The 21090-nt window shown below is 34.8% G+C and overlaps 1 protein-coding gene and 1 pseudogene across 2 annotated transcripts; both read left to right on the top strand.

The window, feature by feature from the left end:
- The first annotated feature begins 5189 nt into the window (after nt 1-5189).
- On the top strand, nt 5190-12485 carry LOC107772743 (uncharacterized). 2 transcript variants are annotated; one of them, XM_016592224.2, is made up of 7 exons: nt 5190-5449; nt 6110-6201; nt 7007-7255; nt 7685-7805; nt 8817-9023; nt 9921-10252; nt 12260-12485. In XM_016592224.2, the coding sequence occupies exons 3-6, from the start codon at nt 7134-7136 to the stop codon at nt 10233-10235; spliced, it is 765 nt and encodes a 254-aa protein (XP_016447710.1). In that variant the 5' UTR covers nt 5190-5449; nt 6110-6201; nt 7007-7133; the 3' UTR covers nt 10236-10252; nt 12260-12485. The 2 variants fall into 2 exon arrangements, with proteins under 2 accessions (XP_016447710.1, XP_075088848.1); XM_075232747.1 differs by lacking the exon at nt 7685-7805 and having other exon boundaries at nt 12260-12484.
- Nucleotides 12486-14038: 1553 nt separating this feature from the next.
- Nucleotides 14039-15111, top strand: LOC107772733 (protein PHOSPHATE-INDUCED 1-like; annotated as a pseudogene).
- The last annotated feature ends 5979 nt before the right edge of the window (nt 15112-21090 follow it).

Here is a 21090-nt window from a genome sequence, read left to right on the forward strand (position 1 = left end):
CCATTGGCGGAATTTGCCTACAACAACAGCTATTAGTCCAACATTCAGATGGCGCCGTATGAGGCTTTATATGGTAGGCGGTGTAGATCCCCGGTGGGTTGGTTTGAGCCGGGTGAGGCTAGATTATTGGGCACATACTTGGTTCAGGATGCTTTGGAGAAGGTTAATGTGATTCAGGATAGACTCCGTACAGCCTAACAGAAGAGTTACGCGGATCAAAATGTTCGTGATGTTTCTTATATGGTTGGAGAGCGGGTTCAGCTTCGGGTTTCGCTTATGAAAGGCGTTATGAGATTCGGGAAGAAAGGAAAGTTGAATCCAAGGTTTATTGGCCCTTTTTGAGATATTGAGGTGTGTTGGGGAGGTTGCTTATGAGCTTGCCCTACCTCCCAGCTTGGCAGGAGTTCACCCGGTAATTCATGTTTTGATGCTTCGGAGGTATCACGGTGATCCGTCGCACGTGTTGGATTTCAGTTCAGTCCAGTTGGGCAAGGATCTATCCTTTGTTGAGGAGCTAGTGGCAATATTGGACAGGCAGGTTAGAAATCTGAGTTCAAAGAACATTGCATCAGTAGAGGTTCAGTGGCGGGGTCAGCCGGTAGAGGAGGCGACCTGGGAGACCGGGATATGTGCAGCCTTTACCCTCATATTTTCACTATTTCAGGTATGTCTCTATGCTCGTTCGAGGATAAACAAATGTTTAAGTATGGGAGGATGTGACGACCCGACCGGTTGTCTTAAGAATTTATGCCCCGATCCCCTATTAACTGCTTTTCCCGTGTTTATTTTTGCTATTTTGAATTGTCGGGATGTTTGGTTTTGAGTTTCGGAGAGTTTTGGAATATTTAGTCCCTAAATGAGAGCTTAAGTGTTGGAAATTTGACTGTAGTCGGAACAACATGAAAACGTCCTCGGAATGGAAATTTGATGGTTTCGTTAGCTCCGTTGGGTGATTTCGGGCTTAGGGGCGTGATCGGATTGTATTTTGGAGATATGTAGCTAATTTAGGCTTGAAATGCCGAAAGTTGAATTTTTGAAGTTTCCGGTTCGATAGTGAGATTTTGATTTGAGGGTCGGAATGAAATTTCGGAAGTTGGAGTAGCTTCGTAGTGTTGAATGTGACGTGTGTGCAAAATTTCAAGTCATTCGGACAAGGGTTGATAGACTTTTTGATCGAAAGCGTATTTTGAGAATTTTGGAGTTCTTAGGTTGATTAGTCATTTCGATGTTGTTTTAGGTGTTTTAAGGATTGATATAAGTTTGGGCAGTGGTATTAGACTTGCTGGTGCTTTTGGTTGAGGTCCCGGGGACCTCGGGATGATTTCGGATGGTTGTCGAAAGAATTGGAAGTGGGTTGAAGCAGTTGAAGCTGCTGATATATGTCATAATCGCACCTGTGGTTGGATCCCGCAGGTGCGGAGCCGCAGAAGCGGCGGAGCAATCGTAGAAGCGGAGATGAGGAAGGGGCCAAGAACCGCAGAAGCGGCATAAGTACCGCACCTGCATGACCGCAGATGCGGATTCTGGGTCCTAGGTGCGGCGGAGAGGTTTTAAGTGAGAACCGCAGAAGCAGTATCGCGGATGCGATTTTTGGATCGCAGATGCAGGATTGCTAGGCAGAACATATAAATAGTTGCCTTCGTGAATTTGAGCTATTCTTTCACCATTTTCATCTGGGAAGTGAGCTTTTGGGGAGGTTTTTGAGAGGGAATTCAAGAGAAGTTTGAGGAGGTAAGATTCTTGGAACCTAAACTCATTATTGGAGTAATTTATCATTATAAGCATGAAAAATTAAGGAAAATAAGTGGTAATTTGGGGGTTAGGGCTTGACTAATTAGAGACTTTTGAGTGATGATTTGAGGGACCATTTGAGGTCTGATTTTGGTACTTTTGGTATGACTGAACTTGTGAGAGTGTGAGGATTCTGAAAATATAAATTTTACCCCATTCCGAGATGTGCGCCCGAGGGGCGTTTTGGTTATTTTACCTAATTTCGCGTTTTAGCTTAGAATTTTTTTGTAGAATCAGTTACTTGAAGTGTTATTTATATTATGAAATTGAATTGAATAGATTTGGGCCATTTGGAGTCGAATACTCGTGGCAAGAGCGTGGTTTCGGATTGATTTGAGCTGGTTCGAGGTAAGTGGCTTGCCTAACCTTGTGTTGGGGACTTTCCCCTTAGGATTTGGTATATTTGGTAATTGAAATGCCTTGTACGTAAGGTGATGAGTGTGTACTTGTGCGAATTATTGGAAATCCGGTTTTCATTAAGTAATTACTAGTATGTTTCCTTTCCTGTTTTTATTACTTGCACTATTAAGCATGTTATTAGCTTAGGAAAGCATGTTTAAGTGATTTAGTTGATTTATTTGCTCAAACTGCCTTGCCTGAATTCGGTGCAGCATGCTAGGCTAGAATTACTTGTTTGCCTTAATATGAAATTTTCCATTTCTGAATATTTTCCTGTTGCTGCTGTGTATTTACATTGGGACTACGGATGTGGGATTCCGGTAGCTCCCCCTTGTCTGTTTATTTGGGACTACAGATGTGGAATTTCGGTAGATCCCCCTTGTCTATTTATTTGGGACTATAAATGCGGATTCCAGTAGATCCCCCTGCACAGTTTTATGGAACTACGAGACTGCACCTGGTAGATTCCCCCAGTACTAGGTATTTATATTTGGGACTACAGATCGGGATTTCGGTAAACTACCGTGCACTGGTAGTTGGACTACAGGACGGGATCCCGGGAGATCCTTCGGATACATATGATGGGCTACGGGACAGTATCCCGGGAGATCCACTGGATAGTTGTAATTGGGACTACAGGACGGTATCCTAGTTGTTGTTCTTTCATTTCTATGTTATTTCTTACTATTGCACTTATTTATACTAATTTATTCGACACTGTTAACCCTTATATTTATTTAACCTCAGTAGGGCCTTGACTTTCCTCGTCACTACCCGACCGAGGTTAGGCTTGGCACTTACTGAGTACCGCTGTGGTGTACTCATGCCCTTTATGCGAATGTTTTTCATGTGTAGATCCAGGTACTTTCACTCAGTATTATCATCCTTGAGGCGAGGCGCTTCTGTAGAGACTTCGAGGTATATCTACCGCGTACGCAGACCGAGAAGTCCCTTTCTATTCTCGCTTTTAAGTATTAGCCCTTTTGTGTTTCTTTTCTTTGTTAGACATTCTGGAGTTAGACACTGTTAGATATTCAAAGGCTTGTGGTTTCATGGGTTTCGAGTTTGGGGACAATGTATTAGTTTTGAGAATTAATATTGTGTATGCCGAGTGACACTTTTAAACGCTGTTTTATTACTCTATTTTCTGTTTTAAATCGTTTTTCTTCTGCAAATTTGTTTATCTTCCGCAATTTAGACTTACCTAGTTGTAGAGACTAGGTGCCGTCATGATGGTTCACGGAGGGCGAATCGGGGTCGTGACATTCGAATATTTCTTTATGTAACGTAAGCCCTAGTGGAAAAGTATTACGTAAGAAGTTTCAAGTTATCAGTGGTATATTGTAGATCAATATTGAGGCCAATCAACAATAGACAAAAGTCACAAAGTATGAGATGAGATTAGGTCGTCATTCTAAAGATGAGCAGTAATGACGAAGCATTAAAGGACTTAATTTATACATATGGAATAAGCAACGAGAGCAAGCTGGGATTTTGTAGCAGACCTCAGCAACAATAAATTAAAGTAAGAGTTATGGCAGTAAATTCATACGGTTGGCTAAACGGACCTATTCGATAAGATATAACAATATTCGTGAATTCAACAAAGTACCGAGCAAAGAACTTCAGTATACTCATAGATGCCCAAAGGGATATCTTATCAAGCTCTACATATAAAGCCTAGAGATTGGGCACATTTACAAGGTCAAAATCGTACAGGCTGCATGATGAAAGGTAGCAACAATTACGAGATTGGAAGGATTCCGACTACAAGTTGTGGTGTGAGAAGGAGGCCCAAGGGGGGAATGCCCTGGACTTTGGACTCATTCACAGAACAGTCTCTTAGATGGAAAGGGAAGTTCTAAAGTATTCGGAAGATATAAGTTATGGAAATGATAAATGCATCAGTCAACATTCGAAGCGAATGTTCCAAAGGGGGGGAATAATGTTACGCCCCATAGTGTTACGTCGATGTTATGCTTTGCAGTAATATATTATGATGAAGTTACCCTCTGCAGTAGTATATTACGATGATAGTACATCCTGCAGTATTATACTACGGTGATGTTACGCTTCGCAGTATTAAGTTACGATAGTATTGCACCCAGCAGTATTACATTACAGTGATGTTACACTTTGCAGTATTATGTTACGATATTGTTGCACCCAGCAATATTACATTACGGTGATGTTATGCTTTGTAGTATTAAGTTATGATGATATTGCACCTTGTAGTATTGTACGTTGGATTTACAACAACAACAACAACAACCCAGTATAATCCCACTAGTGGGGTCTGGGAAGGGTATTGTGTACGCAGACCTTACCCCTACCCTGGGGTAGAGTGGGTGTTTCCAAATAGACCCTCGACATCCTTTCCTCCAAGAATTCCCCACCTTGCTTTTGGGGTGACTCGAACTCACAACCTCTTGCTTGGAAGTGGAGGTTGCTTACCATCAGAGCAACCCTGTCGTAAGGTAATTGACATCAGTCCAAGTAAAATATTATTTGGAGATTATAAGGATTATGCTATTACATAAGTGATGAATAAATTCATAAAAGTGAAAGGGGAAGCAAGTCAAAGAAAATAAATTTTTCGTCCAAGTTTGGCATATTGGGGTAAAATACGGTCCGAGCTAAAATACCCGGTATTTATGGACTAGTGGCATACAAGGTACTAATTGCCCATGCTAGAAAGATGTATAAAGTATGTGAAAAATGAGTAATATTTTAAGTAAGTGGGAATAATTCTTAATTTTTCGGGTAATTAATTAATTACCGAGTAGCAGGATATTACCTAATTAATTAATTAATTATTTGTTGGATAAGATTAAAAACACCCCAACCCACCCCATGTGGCAGCAAGCCACTAAGCAGTTATGTGACTCATGGTCACATTGGAAAGGTGGCATCTTGACAATTCAATTGCAAGACACCTAATACCTCAACACTTTTAAAACCAAATCATTTTACAATTCTTGAAAAGTTCCAAACGTGAGTTATGCTCCAAAAATCATTAAAGACATTCTTCAAGTCTTTCAAACAAGACTTTTAAAAGTCATTTTCACTCTTTCAAAATCAAGAACGTGAGCTTCTGAGAATTGAAGAAGGAAATAGCATGGTTCTACAATTTCAACAATTATAGAACGTTAATTTCCCAAACAATTCTTAGAATTTTAGCAACGGAGAAATTTTGCGGTTCTAACGAAGTACGGTATAACTTTTTCCAAAGATATCATACAGATTTTCTCTACTTCGGGTATGTTACGGCTAAGCCCTTATTTCATTTTGCATGATCTTGTCATTACACGATTTTGTTAATGAGCCATAAAGAAAAATTCATATCCCGGAATTTACGTATATTTTGCTAGTTTCGTAAATTGCGTATATTTTTCTAGTTTTGTTAGTTATAATTTTCTCCTTATCGGGACTTCATATTTAGTTGAGTATTTCCTTCTTCCAGTCAAAGGAGTAGAGAATTTACATATATACAGTATTAAAAGTATTTTCATTACCATCGAGGTATAATCGATGGGCAGGCCCCTATTGGGCAACCTCTGATCAGATGGTAAGTTATATACCGAGCCTACTGTTGCCGAGCGCTTATGAGCGAGCCTAGTTGGTCGAGATATAGAGCCTAGTATGGCTGAGCGCCTATGAGCGAGCCTACTATGACAGAGCAGTTATATATATATACCGAGCCTTATAGGGCCGAACAACTATTTTACTTACTATATTGAGAGAGCCGAGTCAGTATCAGCAGGTAAGCATATCTTTAGATTATCTTTGACTTCTAGCTACTTGCAGTTATTATATTATCAGTTCAGTTTCAGCTTTCAGTATATTTCCTTATATACTCGGTACATTATTTCGTACTGACGTCCCTTTTGCCTGGGAATGCTGCGTTTCATGCCCGCAGGTCCAGACAGACAGGTCGAGAGCCCTCCAAGTAGTCTATCAGCTCAGCGGAAGATGTTAGTGCGCCCTATTTACTTCGGAGTTGCGTGTTTGGTTAGTATGATTTAGACGTGTATTGTTTGGTATGGAGGGACTCTGTCCCGACCTTTATGACATTTATGTACTCTTAGAGGCTTGTAGACTTATGTCGTGTACGTGAAAGATTGTATGATCTTGTCGGCCTATGTTTTGAATTTATAAATGATCATGTTGGCCTATTAGACTCGTATGTCACGTGTATATGATGATGTAATAAGAAAGATACGTTACGTTGGTACTCGGTTGAGTAAGGTACTGGGTGCCCGTCATGACCCATCGATTTGGGTCGTGACATTTGTAAATCTGAAAAGGTAAAAAAACTGAGGGGAACGAATTGGTGTAAAAAAGTTGCAGGACTCAAAGTTGGAGAAAATGTTGCGCCTCCTAGTTTTGATCAAATATTTGAAAGTGATACTGATCTTTTTGCTCATGAAGAAGAAGAGATGCAGGGTACTCAGAGAAGTGAAATAGTATTTTATTATCTCAAGCTATAAGATTTTTTTGTTGTTATTGTACAAGATCTATTTTTATATTTGAGTTAAATTCGAATTTGCTGGGCTTTGTGAATCCGAAAAGGTAAAAAAACGTAAGAGGAATGAATAGGTATAAAAAAGGTGTAGGACTCAGAGTTGGAGAAAATGTTGTGCCTCCTGGTTTTGATCAAATATTTGAAGGTGATACTCTTTTTCTTCATGAAGAAGAAGAGATGCAGGGCGCACATAGAAGTGAAATAAGTATTTTATTATCTCAAGCTATAAGATTTTTTTGTTGTTATTGTACAAGATCTATTTTTATATTTGAGTTAAATTGGAATTTGCAGGGCCATGTGAATCTAAAAAGGTAAAAAAAAGTGAGAGGAACGAATAGGTGTAAAAAAGTTGAAGGACTCAAAGCTGGAGAAAAGTTGCGCGTCACTTTCTATCATAATAGGGTTGTTGGGCAGCATCATGCCTCATTTACGAGATATTTGGGTATATTGGTTCGTGATCGTAATATGTGCCCATTGCGTGTACACTCATGGAAAGACATTGAAGAATATAAGCTACAACACATGTGGGAAGCTATTACGGTAGAGATTTAAAGCATTACTTTCTTGATTTACCTTCTCCATTTCTACTTGTTAATACAATATGTTAACTCAGTTTCTTCTTATTTTTATATCTCTACTGATTTTTAGACGTCCGCAATAAAGCTAAAAGTATTTAACATGACCAAGTTCAAGAAAGATAATTCCATATTTCAGCACTTGAATTTAAGTTTGGCAGAAAGGAAAAAAAAAGGGATATGAATTATGATCTACATATTTTTGATAATTTTATTATATACATTTAAAACTTTCTTGAGTGCTTTTCAACTTTGGCCAAGTGAATTGTTTGTCTTCTTCTCTATGAAGTACACCAATCTATTTCCTCTTATACTAAAGTTGGTACAAATGATCAGTTCTAACACCATGGCAAGCAATTTTAACCTATTACTTTTCATGTTTTCTTTCTTCAAGCTTCGTTCATTCAGGGAACAAGCCTGTTTCAATATTGATGCAGCTTCCGAATAAGACATTATCGCCCCACGCCCGAATAAATTCTCTTGTAATGATCTGTGGCAGCCCAAGATTATTCAAGGTTTTGTGAATTATATCAAGCCATGTGAAATTGATTTATATGTCGTTCAGTGCACAATACACTATTATGTGAAAAATATAGTTGAAAGAAATTCTTGCTCTATTAAAATTGCTTTTTTCTGGTGATTAATTATATGTATGTATCTAAATTATGTAGAATATGGATGTACAATTGTTATATACTTTTCCTTTTCATTTGAAAACATCATGTCCACACTAATGCTATAGCATAGAAGATATACAGTCACCCCCAAAAATTGTTCAGTGAACTTTCGGTACAATTTTTCATTTCATCGTCTAACTCATTGCTCTAATACACACTGTAGTCTGAAGAGTTTAGAGTTCTTGTGATTCTCCTTTGAGAGTGTAAAGCATTGTGTATAGCTTTCAATGAGCACTTATTATTTCTAGCTCACTTACTTAATAGTTAGTATGTTTTTGAGCCGAAGGTCTATATTGGAAACAACTCTCTACCTTCACAAGGTAGGAGTAAAGTCTGCGTACACACTACCCTCCCCAGACCCCACGATGTAGAATAATATGGGATATGTTGTTGTTGTTGTATGCTACTATGCATCTAAACTATGATGTACAAACTAAGAGTAGAAGTTGTAGATGAATGAACAATAGATCCAACAAAGAGAAAGAGAAACAGGTTTCAGTATTTGCTGATATGCTTCTAAACTAATGATATAAACACGATCATAAAAGTTGGTCTTTTTTTTCCATTTGTCTTTCAAGGGATTACACTGGGCAGTGGCGGAGCCAGGATTTTCATTAAGGGGAGTCAAAATATAAAAAAATAAACTCACCAAGAAGTCAAGGGGTGTCATTATATAGTATATATACATGTTTTTAAAAAACTTACCGAGCTATACAGTGTAATTTTCCGGCGAAGGGGTATCGGTTGACACCCCTTTGGTGCATGTGACTCCGCCACTGACACTGGGTATGTTGTTGTTGTTGTTGTTGTTGTTGTTTCATATTTAATTATACTTGTTAACTATTGTAGGATAAATTTGTCACTGATGACATAAATGATCAACGAGATCATGTCTTGAAACATATGAGAAAGTTGTGGAACAATTGGAGAGGATCGATGCACAAGAATATTAAGTCTAAGCCATTCCGTTATGCTATAAAAGATGTGCCAAAGGGGGTAGGCAAGAGTGATTGGGAATGGCTGGTCAAAGAGCATTTTTTTACTGAAAAATTTAAGGTATGATTTCACAACTATTTATTAACATTGTTGTTATATTAAGTGGCTAACAAGAATTTTGCCGGTATATTGTTAATTTAGGAGACAAGTACAAGAAACTCGGTCAATAGGTCTAAGTTGAGTATGCCTCATCGTACGGGGAAACCAATTAGGGAGATCATTTATGAATTGGTGAATAAATCTTTTAATTCTATTAAGAAACCTCATCTTTGTTACAAAGATTCGTTTCACTTCTTTATTGTAATGTGAAGGGAGGTAAAGATGGTCAGGGGCGTACACAGAATTTTTTGTAAGCGATGTCAAAATTTAGAGAGGCGTACAAATGAAGAGATTACTTTAATAAAATCATACTTTAGAAAAACACAATTCAAATATAGTAGTAGAGTTCTCTCCCACGAACTTTTATTTTTATAAAATGTACTCATATAGACTCAGTACAAATATAACTTAAAAAAAATCTATATAAGGCAGCAAACATTTACTCAATAGGACGTTGCTTCTTTCAAAAAATTTCCAGAAGAATACCAAAATATTAAGAAAAAAGTTGTTAAAACCATGGGGAGTCGAACGTTTGACCACAAGCAGAAACTGGATTGTTTCACCAACGGACCAATATAGTTGTTAACGTCAAGTTGTGCCATTTATTATATTTAGACTATATTTCCTTTTTCAGATTATTTACATATATATTAATAAATAAAAAATTTCGGCCAAGCGGTGTCTTGGCTCAACGTGCCTCCTCCCCTGTAACTATTTTTTTTGAGACTCGTAAGAAGAACAACAAGCTTGTCACACCTGAAACCAGTGAGAAATATGTATGTTTATTGATAAATTTCAATTTATATTATTTATTTATTGTGTTGTATTATTTTAATTAAATAATTTTTTATTTTACAGGATAAAATCAAAGAATTGGTGCAATCTGAATCGTCTCTTACAATCATTGAGGTTGTAGAAAGGTGCTTCGAACCTCAACGAAAGAGTCATGTAGTTAGATTTGGTGATGGGATAACCGCTAAGGAGTTGAAAAGTGGTAACTCCTCTAAAGCTGCATTGTTGGAAAAGCTGAATGCTACTGTAAAAGAAACTGAATCACGGAAAGGACATTTGGAAGGGCTAGAGAGCAAATATGATGAGCTAGGGAGTAAATACGCACAACTTGCAAAGATAGTGTTTGATCAGCTTTCATCACCATCTTCAAGTGATCAATAAATTGAATCATATAACGGGTTAGTACATGAAAATCCTATTTTACTCTATAAAGCGTACCTTTATAGTAACCTAATTTTAGTCCTTTTGGTTTCTTCCACATGCCCTAAGTTAAATTGTCGATTTGTGCTTTTGCACTTTCCTGTTTCTTCCTGTATCTTTTTAATTTGTGATGTATCACCATTAGACGTTGTTAGAAGGGTATTTACTTAGATTGTTCTATGGGAAAAAGAAGAGCCAGTAATTAATAATTTTTCTTTCTTCAGTGAATAGCTTCACATATGAACTCTGTGGAGAAACTAAAATCTCGCCGCATTTTGATTTTATCATCGGTATGATAATTTGTATGAGCTCGTTTTACTGGCAAAATGCCCTCTGCTTTGGATCCTGTTCTACAAAGTGAAAAGTGTCAACAATTATGAAAATAGAAACATAGAGAGAATGAAAGTTGATGCCAGTGAATATTGCATCGAGTAGGCAAAAAAAAAAATCTTCTGCTTAATGCATTTGTTTGATGTCAGGGAATATAAATGTTTGGATGTGAATAACTTGCCAGTAAGCAGATAAGTGGAAACCGTAGGTAGGATAATGCAGAATAAAGGATTATCTGCCCTTTGTTGATAATAATGATGATATGAGTTGAGCTTAAAGAATGAAGTGAGGATTCATATTGCCGATCCCAATTGTTTGGGATTGAGGCGTAGTTGTTGCTATTGTAGTCTCCCAGATCTTTCAAATCAAATATGAGCTGATTATTTATAGTTTTTCCCGTAAGAGTACAAGAATGAAATCACTGGGCACAGAGTCTCCGAATTATGAGACAGTGACTAGAAATAAAGCTATAAAACGAGCCTCTCTTCACTTTGTGTTTCTTCATAAGTAAATGAAGTTTGTCCTCTAATGAAGGAATTTTAAGTTCTGTGAATCACTATTTAGGACCCTCACTTGATTCTTCAGATTATCTTGCCAGGAAAACTAAGCAAAGCATGAATTAGTTGTGCACGAGAGTCAACCTCCCGAATCTGACCAGATCTAAAGTTTGCAAACTTTTCCTTTTAAAAGTTGAAGCCTTCAAAATACAGTATCCAGACGAAAATTAAAAAAGGATAAGAAAAGATATAAGCTATATCTTCGGATCCATAACAGTTTGCGCATCAACAGCTCCTATATTTTGGACTGGTGTAACATTAGGTTCAACATATCCCAGCTTTCTTCTCCTTCATAGTTGTTATATCAAAAGCATTAGAACAGCTGAAGTTTTGTGCAGCAGTGCTCTGATTTTTGTGACTTGGTGCATTCTTTTTGCTATTCACTAAATATGGCTGGTAAATAGAAACGTAACTAACATGTATATCATTATTTCTAAAATGTATAATAGGATGTCATGCAAACTGGATGATAATTCTTAGCTCCAATTCTAAAGGTCTAGGTCTTGATGCTTTCTAGCTATTGATGCAGTAAAACCTGCAGAGGCAGTTTATAGGGTCATACTTAAAGTTTGTTACCTGTAATAGTCATACCTCTTCTGTTTCTCTTTAGCTGTATGCTTGAGTTTCAGGTAATTGTACTGGAGGTACTCCACATTTAGAATTAATAGTAAAAATTCGTTTACAAAGTTGGAAAACATCCAACAGTTGAAGAAACTGCTCACTTGTACTATGCTTGTGCGACTATAATTATACTGTAGTTTCAGTCTTTTAGACTGTAGAGCACAAAAGTGACTAAATTACTTGCCACTTTTTGCATAATATATTGATTATATCTGTAGGCTGCTTTGGTTGAGAATTTGTGGTTCTTTCGTTATATAAGAAAGTGTGTGTAACCCCGAGCAAAGGAGCTAATTAAATGAACTCAACTACTACTAAAAAAGGGCTCAGCAGTCAACTTACTTCTCATGAATATGGTTATCTATCTGTGCATTCGATAATTTAGGTGTTATCTGCTCATTTTCTCTCTAACTTGTTCATTTTCTTCTTTAGTTGTTTATTCTTTGTTATTAAACTGGCATAAATTTTTTATTTTAACAGATCAAAAATTTGAAGTCCGAAGAACCTATCCTTGAAGAAAGTGTAGAGCAAGTTGAAGTACAAGATGTTTTTGGTTCGTTAGGAATGGTTTAAAGACACTGTCTTATGTACATATATATGCTGCAATTTTACTTTTTTTCCTTTTTAGGAATTATTAAAAATGATAATTAACTCATCTCACTTTATGCTTCCAGTTGTCCCCCGGATGGGATTTATTTTTACTTTTCATTGTTTTAGTAAGATGGGTTTCTTACAATTTGGATTGGTTTCTCGTAAATTAAATAGGATACTTTAGTTCTTTGTATTAACAAGATATCAAGTATTTGGTTTATTTTCCAATGTTGTTAAGCGTGTATGAAAACGTATAAATAATTATTACTATTCATGTAATTTAAATTTTTATTATATTTATTACATTTTCATATTAGCGAAGAAGAATGTGGTCGTTAAAACTCTTTAACGACAGATTTCTCAAATAGATAAATGACTATTAACGAAGAGAGTTTTGGTTGTTAAAAGTAATTATACAATTAACGAAGGGAATATCGGTCGCTAAAAGCACTCGAATTGACTTAATACATTGTTATCATTAAAGACTTTTAACGACCGGATAACAAAATAGCAAGAGGAAAATCCTGTCGCTAAAAGTCATGTTTAACGATCGAAAATAATGTCGACGCTAAAGATCCTCTAATGACCGGATTGTAAACCAGTCGTTAACTTTTAACGACCGGTGACGACCGGATTTTTTCCGGTCGTTATCAACTTTTAACGACCGGAATTGGACTTTGAACGACCAGATTTTCCCTCGCTAAAGCCCCATTTTCTTGTAGTTTCGTGGCGCACTTTCTTTTTAATTTATTTCAAAAAAGAATATTATCTTTCTATAATTAGAAATAATTTAACTTTGAAATTCTCATTTTACCTTTAATGAAATGATTTATATTCATACAAAATCTACGACGTGTTTTGGATCATAAATTTTAAAAATTATCCTTTTTGGATCCTTTTTTTCTTAAAATCTACGACGTATTTTGGATCTTTTTTTTATTAAATTTTGTGTCTAGTCAAATAGTGTCACATAAATTGAGACTAATGGAGTAATATATGTCCCGTCACGATAAGCAACTCCAAGATCCACCGTCCCTGGTAACTTTCATCTAAAGTCGTGCATACTAAATTGCAGCTATTATATCAAGATTATGGTACTGAGCTTACATTTCTTAGGACAAATCTAATACCGTGTTTGCATAATCTATACGTCATGCGCGAGCTACATGCTTTTTAGAAACCAAGGCTTCTTATTAAGATACTATTAAATGTCTATTTAACATTGATCTTTTTGAGATACTTCTAAGTTAATTATTACTTTATTTGATACTAAAGAACTTGAAAAATTACGTCAAAACTTCTTGGGAAGAGCTTCGAACACATGCAAGCAAGAAGCTAGTGCGGTCATTGCCCACTAGCTTATTTATCTTTCATAGGATATTTATATCAAATTAAATGATTTAATCAATTATAGTGAGAATACATATCACTTCAGTACAATACTAAGTGAATAGACATTTTTATTTCATATACTCTATGTCTTTCAATCATTAGTTGAATATATGTAATTAGTATACATTTTGCGATAATATTCCTTCATCCTCCATGATAATTTAAGTTATGGTGTAGCATACCAATGTTGAATTAGTTAGTGGAATATAAATGAGAACTAGCTGCTCATTAAAGCTACATATGAAGCCCCTACTGTCACATATTCATGCACCTCATCACCTATATATACCTCCAACACTTCACTCCGTAGCTATCTCAATTCACAATCCAACCCAAAATCTAATTATTATCTTTAAACGTTTCTCAAATATGGGTTCCTTTATCCACTTCTTATTCTTGTTTTCCTCAGCTTTATCCATTTTACTTGTGGCACAAGAAACTTGCTTTCACTGTATCAACCACCTCCAATGGGATCTAACGTACCATAATGGTGCCTTGTTAGAAAGAGAGCTAAAATTATCCATTCTTTGGTACGGAAAATTCTCACCACCCCAAAAATCAATTATTCTGGATTTTCTCCAATCCTTGAATTCTGCAAATAAAATGGGGTCACTTAAAACACCCACTGTTTCAAAATGGTGGCAAACCATTCACTGATGAAAATTGTTCCATTGGAAAAAACCTAAAGAAATCCCAGATATCTGAGTTGGCTCATTTAAGCTCAAAAAAAGGTGAATTAACCTTGGTCCTAACAGCCCAAGATGTTGTAGTTGAAGGCTTCTGCATGAGCAATTGCGGGTATCACGGGTCGGGTCAAGGCAAAAAATCTGTTTTCATATGGGTGGGTAACTCGGTGACTCAGTGCCCCGGTCAATGTGCGTGGCCATTTCACCAACCAATTTATGGACCACAGGACAAGCCATTGGGTGCACCAAATGGAGACGTGGGTGCGGATGGCATGATTGTAAATACAGCGAGTCTTTTGGCCGGAGTTGTAACGAACCCATACGGGAACGGCTACTACCAGGGCCTGGCTGAAGCGCCCTTAGAGGCAGCTTCGGCTTGCGCCGGGTTTTATGGTAGAGGGGCTTATCCAGGTTATGCAGGTGAGCTGCTTGTGGATTCTATAAGTGGTGCAAGCTATAATGCGCATGGTACAAACGGAAGGAAGTATTTGTTGCCTGGGCTTTTTGATCCAAATAAATCAGCTTGCTCAACTATTGTCTAGAATAATACATATACTTCTGCTAGAAGATGGAGCACTTCAAATGTTTACTTTTAGTTATGTAAATTTTGTTTATATGTAGTTTAAACATTTACTTTGAGGAAAATGTAATTTTCGTCCCGTATATTGTTCTTTTAGTTTATATATTTAGTTTTGTCTATCTATTATTACTCCTTTCAATCAATTTTATTTGTTCACTATATTAGAAATATATTTTTAATTTTCATTTTAGCAAATTAAGAGAAAGACAGTTTTTTCCTTCTTATTTTACTCTTATTATTAAATTTTCACAATTAGCTACTCCCGCTGGTCCAAAATAAGTGATCATTTTAAGGAAATACAAACTTCTAGAGAAAAAAAAGTTGTATTGACTAAATTAATTTTAATTAATTGTTATCTTATAAGGGCAAATTTTGGAAAAATAAATTAATTCCTTCTTGATTATGTACGTAGACACTTATTTTAGATCAAAATAAAAAGGTAAATTGGTCGTTTATTGTGGACCATAGGGAGTAATAATTTTTCAAATTTAGGGATTTGGTCCAACCTCAATTAAATTGACTAACCATTAACGCTTCCGTTAAGTGTTACTTTTACTTTTAATTAAGGGAAATGTTTAAGTTTCATTTTCTAGAGAAATAGAAGTATACTATTACTACATGATTACCTCTTTGAAACCAACATCCGGGAGTAGAATAATGAGTCGTTATTGTAAGTAGTTCTATTTTGTAAAGGACAAGATATTCCTAGTTTTGATAAACTAATTTCCAATGTATTAAGGTCGAAAAATAGAGGTCTCCTATAGAGGTCTTCTTCAGTCACTCCATATCCCTTTTTAACGCAGCTGGGCCTTTATTAATGGTAAAAATAGGAGGAAAAAACATATTTAGCCAATATTTAAGAAAGTTTTACAGAGCCCTAGCAATAATAAGTAATTAACAAAAATGGCAGCTATAACTATATTTCTAGCACAAACCTATAACGCTGGAACAATCATTCCCACAACTTTCTCTCCTCATTTAATGCATTACCTCAAGATGCTCTCGTTTCTCTTTCATGTAACCGCTTTTAAATCTAATTGTTATACTTATAATATATTAACTTTAATAATACATTGTGTTGTATAATTAGTTGAATACATGATGAATAGTAATGTTATATATGAATATACATTACTAGTATATATTCATAGTATCTTAATGGTATATATATGATATACATATACAAACTACATATAAAATACTATCATGTATGACGTATTTATGATATACACTACAATATAATACAATCATTCATAAATTTTTTCAGCCATTGTATGTATAAAATGTGTATTTAATAATAGTATATATATATACGTGAAATAAATATATACACGTTATAAATATTTATATACATGATATAATTATGGTATTTAACAATGTATAAATTACAATAGTATTCTACTATATTATATACATGGTATAATAATGGTATTTAATAATATTAATAAATAACTTACAATGGTATTCTAGTATATTAAATTTATATTTTATTATATTAGTTCCTCTTTAATGTGCTTCAAGCCCTTCTAGCGAAGACTCTGTAAAAAAGAAAAGAAAATATCTTCCAAAAGTCTCCATGACAAAGTAAAGAGCAGAGAGATGGAATCATGGAAGGAAGTACATAACGTATAGGATAGGAAAGATTGTTTTTATATTCGGGAGATTTTTTAGGGGCCTAATAGAATTGGTCAAACTTTCAAATTTAAATTCAAAATTAGATATGAGAAAATTTGTTATTTTTGGAATAAGCAGAAAATACTATTATTTATGAGAAAACTCTTTAAAAAGTGAGCAGCTGCGCAGAAATCTCTTTATTTTATATTTTATTGTGATGATGACGGTATCGCAATACTACTAAAAATGGACGGGTCCAATGTCCTTTTAGCGTGAGATGATTTTTGATAGGAATTTTTACGTTCCTGTGCCATATAGGAAATTATATTACTCTCAATGTTTAAGGTTTGATATAATTACATTTAGTATATTTAATTACTAATTATATATCATTAGTGATTTTTAAGAGTATTAATTGCACTCCTAATTTAATGGTACCGTAAATTCCTTCTAATACCACTTCCCCACGTTTCTCTCTCCAATTCCCACACCTTCACCCACGTTTTCCTCCCATACCCACGAGTCCTATATCAAAATCCCATTATTTCTTCCTTAGCCAAGACTTTGAATTCAAATTTGGGTTTTCAAAAGACATTGTTTGTTTGGATTGGATATTGTTGCAAAGAATTGAGAATTCTCTCTACGTCTCTCTCTATTTCGCAATCCCAAATTTCAGTAATATAAGAGGAAAGGAAAAGAGAGCAGTAATTTCACCACTGATAGCCATTATAAAGCTTTGAAGCTTTGAATTCTAATTTGGGTTTTCAAAAATCATTATTTGTTTGGATTGTGTGTTGTTGTAAATAATTGAGAATATGGTTTGGAGTTTATATCTCAATTTTGAGGGGTTTTGGTGAAGATTAGACTTGGTTTTGACTGAATTTCAGATTGAAACTCGAAGAAAAAGAAGAAAAAGAAGACATGACATACATTATATTGCAGAAATTGTAGATAAATTGTAGAAAAATTGTAGACTGTTGTTTATTTATTTTTGAGCTTTGTGTTAAAAGTTTGGATGGGAACTTGTTATTCCACTTCGTCTGTTTTGGAGCTAACTTGTGCAGATGAGAAGATGTTTTTTAAGTTATATATATTGCTATACCTTTAAATTCAAGAAAGTATGGTTGTATTGTATTTAAAGAGGCGTGAATTTGTAGAATATGTTGAATGTGAGGAATGAGTCAAATAAGACTCACAATGGCTTATTTTCTACATTTAATATACAACAAAACTACATATCATTTGAAAAATTAATATGAAAATACAGAATTTCAATGTTTCTACAAATTATCTACAAAAATTCTTAGGAAGATCTATCCCTTCATCATGTTTTTTTAGATTCCATATTTAGCATAGCAGTTTCATAAGGAGTAACAAGAGCATATAGGAGAATCACAGAATTGTAGCATAATCGGGATTTTTGACATAATTGCATTTTTTGCAGAAGATTTGTAAAAGTTTTAGTCATTTTTGATTTGTGAAAACAGAAAACAAAGTATCTACAATCAGAATACAAATAATCTATAATTTATCTATAAAATATCTACAAACTGGGTACATTAAATTTTAATATCCCAATTCCCATTCAATTGTAGCATAATTGAAATTTTTGACATAATTGCGTTTTTTGCAGAAGATTTGTAGAAGTTTTAGTCATTTTTGATTTGTGAAAACAGAAAATAAAACATCTACAATCAAAATACAAATAATCTACAATTTATCTACAAAATATCTACAAACTGGGTACATTGAATTTTAATATCTCAATTCCCATTCAATTGTAGCATAATTGAGATTTTTGACATAATTGCGTTTTTTCAGAAGATTTGTAGAAGTTTAAATCGTTTTTTATTTGTGAAAACAGAAAATAAAGCATCTACAATCAGAATACAAATAATCTACAATTTATCTACAAAATATCTACAAACTGGGTATGTATTTGGACTCGAAATGTTTCCCCTGAAATGTATGTTTCACATTTTTATACATATTTTTGTCCAAAATAGTACTAAATCATCCACTTAAATACAATTTTTATACAATATTGTTCAACTTTCATACAATAGGTAAATGAATAAAAGAAAAATAAATAAACAAATGTCTACAATTTTTCTACAATTTCTGCGATATAATATATGTCATGTCTTCTTCTTCTTCCTCTTCTTCTTCCTCTTCTTCTTCTTCTTCTTCTTCTTCTTCTTCTTCTTCTTCTTCTTCTTCTTCTTCTTCTTCTTCTTCTTCTTCTTCTTCTTCTTCTTCTTCTTCTTCTTCTTCGAGTTTCAATATAAAATTCAGTCAAAACCAAATCTAATCTTCACCAAAACCCCTTAAAATTGAGATATAAACTCCAAACCATATTCTCAATTATTTTCAACCACACCCAATCAAAACAAATAATGACTTTTGAAAACCCAAATTTGAATTCAAAGCTTCAAAGCTTTTTAATGGCTGCCAATGGTGGAATTGCTGCTCTCTTTTCCTTTGTTGTGTATTTTCTCCATAATTGCTTTTGTTGCAGAAGAATTGTAGAAGATTTTGTCAATTTTGATTTGTGAAATCAGAGAAAATATTGAAACAAAGTTCAGCGCAAAAAACAGAGTAAAATTTTATAAAGAAGTCGACGATAGTGATTACTGTGCGTGATTTATGTTGGAAGACCTGGAAAATATTTAATTCCCCTTTTTTAGCGCGCCTAAATAAGGAATCCTACAGCTATAATGATTCCTTATTTAATGCATTGTATATATTATGTAGAAATACTATTAGCATGAAGGGTAATATGCAAACTATGAACATATTTGGTAATATAGTTTCCTATATGGTATAGGAACGAAAATTTCCCTTTCTTAATATTTACTTTTTTGAGAGTTTTATAGCCTGTTTGGCCAAGCTGCAAAAATCAGTATAGCCCGTTTGGCCAAGTTGCAAAAATCAGCTTATCGTATTCTAAAGTTCAAATATTGTGTCCAGAATTAGAATTTTATCTCCTGAATTTCAAATTAGCAGCTCAAAAATTTAGGACACTTAGTCCTCAATATCAAATTAACTGCTCAAAAATTTAGGACACTAAGTCATGATTTTCAAATTAGCAGCTAAAAAAATTAGGATATTTATGTAAACATAAACTATAATTCTGCCAGGATCTTGAACATGATAATATTACATGTAATCGTCATAGAAAAACATACCTGAAGCGGAATACATTATCTTGAAGCGGAAGCATTAATCAGTAAATTTGTTTCTCGCCCCTTGCCCTAACTTTCGTTACTGCCGCCTTTAGTGATGGAAGAAAGAAAATAAAATAAGGTAACCCTAATGGTTGGTGAAAGGACCAATTTATAGAGGTTCTCACATAATCTGGTATGTCCATCAAGTAACCAATCGAACAGATGAGATTTGATAATTAATTAAATATTAATTATGGGCCTTAAACCTATTCGGCCACATACACGTAGGAAAAATAACTTACCTTCTCCCATTTGGCCCAATAATCACATAATATTAATATTTAATATAGGAACATTAGTTGCGCATAAACAAATCTCTTCTATAATGTCCATCATAAATACCATAATACGATAAACTACTAAATGTGAGTTATGGTGGTTATATATAATTTGTCTAAATACTCCATATACTACAACATTAGCAACTCATCCTACCAGGTCCATAAGCTATAAAATATTATGGTCCACAATAATATCTCATTTAGTCTTATCCTGTAATATCTCAAAACAATAATGTGTACACCATTATGAGAAACAAGAAATCACTAATGTATATCAGAAACACATAAATGATCTCAGAGTGTCAAAACATCATAAATACATCAATCATAAATACAACCAAGACCCATTCTGTGTACATGTTCTTTAAATATCTTTAGTTATAAATCTTTCGTTAACGGATCTGCAATCATGAGATCAGTTCTAATATGCTCAAGTGACACTCTTTGTTTCTGAACTTCCTCCTTGACGGTAAAGTACTTTAATTCCATATGTTTGGTACCTTTGGAGTACTTATCGTTCTTGGAGAAGAATTTAGCTGTAGAATTATCACAGTAAATTTTCAGCGGCTTGGTAATGGTGTCGACAACCCCAAGTCCTGAAATAAAGTTTCGCAGCCATAATGCATGAATTGTGGCCTCAAAACATGCTACAAATTCTGCTTCCATCGTGGATGTAGCAATGACAGACTGTTTGGCACTCTTCCACGATATTGCTCCTTCAGCTAATTGGAACAAATAACCAAACGTGGATTTTCTAGTGTCAATACATCAAGCAAAATCTGAATCCGAGTATCCAACAACTTCCAAATGCTTGGATCTCCTATACATGAGCATGTAATCCTTCGTTCCTTTCAGGTACCTCAAAACTTTCTTTGCAGCTTTCCAATGATCAATTCCTGGATTACTCTGATATCTTTCCAACATTCCGACCGCAAAACTA

The sequence above is a fragment of the Nicotiana tabacum genome, chromosome 16 (genome assembly GCF_000715075.1).
Source record: "Nicotiana tabacum cultivar K326 chromosome 16, ASM71507v2, whole genome shotgun sequence".
Lineage (NCBI taxonomy): Eukaryota > Viridiplantae > Streptophyta > Magnoliopsida > Solanales > Solanaceae > Nicotiana > Nicotiana tabacum.